Genomic DNA, 3,197 nt, shown 5'->3' with positions numbered 1-3,197 from the left:
TGTAATAATGTTTAATATAAAAAGTATAACATGAATTACTTTCTAAAATTATTTTCTCCTTTGTTTTTTTTGAAAAATGGTTTATTGAAACAGAGTGGCAGAAAGTACCCCACAGTGCATGAGGAGTGGGCTTCAACAACAGTAAGGCATTTTGGTAATTTTAAGCCCACACAGTTAGAGGCCTGGGAGATGGGCTTAGAGTCCGGCCCAGTCGTTGTCCTAGCAGCCCAGCCCAATTACCAACAAAGCCCACCAGCCCACTGCCTTAAAATTTTTACTTCAACCATTACGATTAACACTAAGTTTGGCCCAAATAGTTTATGCTCCCTCTCCTCAACCATTTTGTGTGAGGATACATGAATATATAAATAATTTAAATATGAATAAAATAAAAAAAATTATGCTCCATTTGGGACCATAGATTTTAAATTAAAATTGGGTGAATTTAAATAAATTTTAATACAAATTTATATTATATTCTTATTCAAATTCAGCTTCAAATCCAAAATCTATATATTTCATCTCTACATTAAATATCATCATAAGCAAAATTCATTTTTTTAACAAATTAAGGACTAATGACACGTTAAATAAGGAATGAGCAATCCAATTTACTATTTATTGTTTCTCAATAACCATTATGTCACATTCCCCTCAACATCATTAGCTTGTGTATTAATTTATATAACACTAATGTTACACTTACCAAATATCACACCTTTTTCTTGCCTATTATTTCAAATAATTGTGCCATATATATAATACAGTACACATAAATTAGTCAATATATATATGGACCAATTATTTAAAATTCAGTAAGTAAGAAAAAATATGATGTTTGAAAAATTATACTGGGAACCTTCCCTTCCACGCATCCGTGTATCTGTTTCTTTAATTATACATTTATTGAATATGAATTACTCGTTAATATTAATGAAAATAGGATTAATTTGTCACATGTTTAATATTAAGAAAATAGACACACAGATATATGGAAGGAGAGATCCCCTATATAATTTTTGGTTAATATAGCGTCACCTTTAAATATATGATCAATGTCTAATTAGGACACTTAGGTTCATAGCAACAAGGTACTTCACCTCTCAACAATTTTAATCATTTAATTTACTCTAGTTATATTTCTTTTTGAAACATCCATGTGTCTAATACTTTATTTCTTAAAAAAATTTATTAGCCCCACAAATTGGGCAGATCGGCCAACAAGAAAAAAAAAAAAAAAAGTAAGAAGAGTTTTTCACTTATAACCGACATTACATGCTTAAAAAATTAATTGCCATACCACACTCAATAAATATCTGCCAAACCCCTCCCTCCCATTTATTATTTTCACATATATATATTTAAAAAAAAATAGATAGAAGACTGAAGAGCAATTAAAATAATGGATGGGTCACGGACGCGGAGCCACCGACTACATTCAGTGAGTTGCTCCGATGGGGACGCTGTGCAACACGACCGTCTCCACCGTGAGACCAGGTCCGAACCCGAAGAGGACGCCCCAGTCCAAGCCTTCCCCGGTGGTGGGTCGCCTTTCCTCCGCTGATCTCCTCCTCATCTCGTCCAGAATGAACAGCACGCAAGCGCTGGACATGTTGCCGTACTCGCTCAGCACGTGCCGAGTCGCCCCGAGTTTCTCCTGGTTCAGCCCCAGTTTATCCTCCACCTGGTCCAGAATGGCCGGTCCGCCGGGGTGAGCTATCCAGAATAGGGAGTTCCAGTCTCTGATTCCGATCGGCGAGAAGGCCTCCACCAAGCTCTTCTCGATGTTCTTGGAGATGAGGCCCGGCACGTCCTTGAGGAGGTGGAAGGTGAGCCCTACCTCCCGGAGGTGTCCGTCAATGGCGCCCTCGGAGTCCGGCAGGATGGTCTGCGCCGCCGAGACGAGCTGGAAGAGGGGGCGCTCGAGGGTGGGGTCGGGGTCGGCGCCGACTATGAGGGCGGCGGCGCCGTCGCCGAAGAGGGCCTGGCCGACCATGGAGTCGAGGTGGGTGTCGGAGGGGCCGCGGAATGTGACGGCGGTGATCTCGGAGCAGACGACGAGGACGCGGGCGCCGGCGGTGTTCTCTGCGAGGTCCTTGGCGAGGCGGAGGACGGTGCCGCCGGCGAAGCAGCCTTGTTGGTACATCATGAGGCGCTTGACGGAGGGGCGGAGGCCGAGGAGCTTGGTGAGCTGGTAGTCGGCGCCGGGCATGTCGACGCCGGAGGTGGTGCAGAAGATGAGGTGGGTGATCTTGGACTTGGGGTGGCCCCACTCCTTGATGGCTTTGGCGGCGGCCTCCTTGCCGAGCTTGGGGACCTCCACCACCACCATGTCTTGGCGGGCGTCGAGAGAGGGAGCCATGTAGGCGCAGACGTTGGGGTTGTCTTTGAGGATTTCTTCGGTAAGGTGCATGTATCTTTTCTTTATCATTGACTTGTCGCCTGCACATGATCATATAATATGATATAATAATTATACACGCACGTACTTATATATCGTAATTAATTAAAAGTGTCTAGATATGAAATTGCATGCTGTACATATATATACATACGTAAGTAGAAAGATAATAGATGGAGTAGGAGGAGTAGTACGTACACATGCTTTTGAACCTTTTTTTAAGGTCGGTCATGTGTTGACTGTTGGTGATGCGGAAGTAGTAGTCGGGGTAATCGGACTGGTAGATGCAGTTGGGAGGAGTGGCGGTTCCGATGGCGAGGATGGTGGCGGGGCCTTGGGCTCTCTGTGCTTTTCTGATTTCCTCCACCATTGTTGAGTTTGAACCCATTATTGATCTGTATTATATGCGGCGAGCTCTAGCTAGCAGCTGTTTCTAGTGGTGGCGGCGGAGGCAGCTAGCTAATCTAGCGGGTGCTTGGTTAATTGACGAGGAAGGCGGGGGGGGGGGGGGGGGGGGGGGGGGGGGGGGTGGGGGTTGAGGTAGGAAGGGGTATGGTTTTAATTTATAGAGAGAGAGAGAGAAAGAATGGTGGGGAGGGAGGTAGGTTGGAGGGATGGGCAGCTATTGGCCACGTGAGCTTGGAGGGTGGTGTTAGGCCTCTCTTTTCTCTTCCATGCTTAACTGAATTGTTGGTTGGCATGCCGCCACATTTCCTCATCATTCCCCCTACCTAATTATTTTTTCTATTTACTTAACTGCATCAAATTTTAATTTCTATACATACATGGAATTTCT

At 44.3% G+C, this 3,197-nt stretch overlaps 1 protein-coding gene across 1 annotated transcript; it reads right to left on the bottom strand.

Moving 5' to 3' along the window:
• Window positions 1-1,139: 1,139 nt before the first annotated feature.
• Window positions 1,140-2,920, bottom strand: LOC131143529 (chalcone synthase). The gene is made up of 2 exons (XM_058091897.1): window positions 2,600-2,920; window positions 1,140-2,442 (listed from the first exon to the last, which is right to left on the bottom strand). Exons 1-2 carry the CDS (start codon window positions 2,787-2,789, stop codon window positions 1,439-1,441), a joined length of 1,194 nt encoding a protein of 397 aa, XP_057947880.1. The 5' UTR covers window positions 2,790-2,920; the 3' UTR covers window positions 1,140-1,438.
• Window positions 2,921-3,197: the final 277 nt, after the last annotated feature.

Source organism: Malania oleifera, chromosome 11 (genome assembly GCF_029873635.1).
Source record: "Malania oleifera isolate guangnan ecotype guangnan chromosome 11, ASM2987363v1, whole genome shotgun sequence".
In the NCBI taxonomy this organism is placed as follows: Eukaryota; Viridiplantae; Streptophyta; class Magnoliopsida; order Santalales; family Ximeniaceae; genus Malania; species Malania oleifera.
This window is presented reverse-complemented; position numbering and strand designations above follow the sequence as displayed.

Excerpts from the sequence above, each read along its gene's own strand:
- LOC131143529 (XM_058091897.1), bottom strand. The coding sequence starts at position 2,789 with ATGGGTTCAAACTCAACAATGGTGGAGGAAATCAGAAAAGCACAGAGA. Across the intron at positions 2,443-2,599 it reads AAAAAGGTTCAAAAGCATGT|GCGACAAGTCAATGATAAAG; the intron begins GTACGTACTACT and ends GATCATGTGCAG.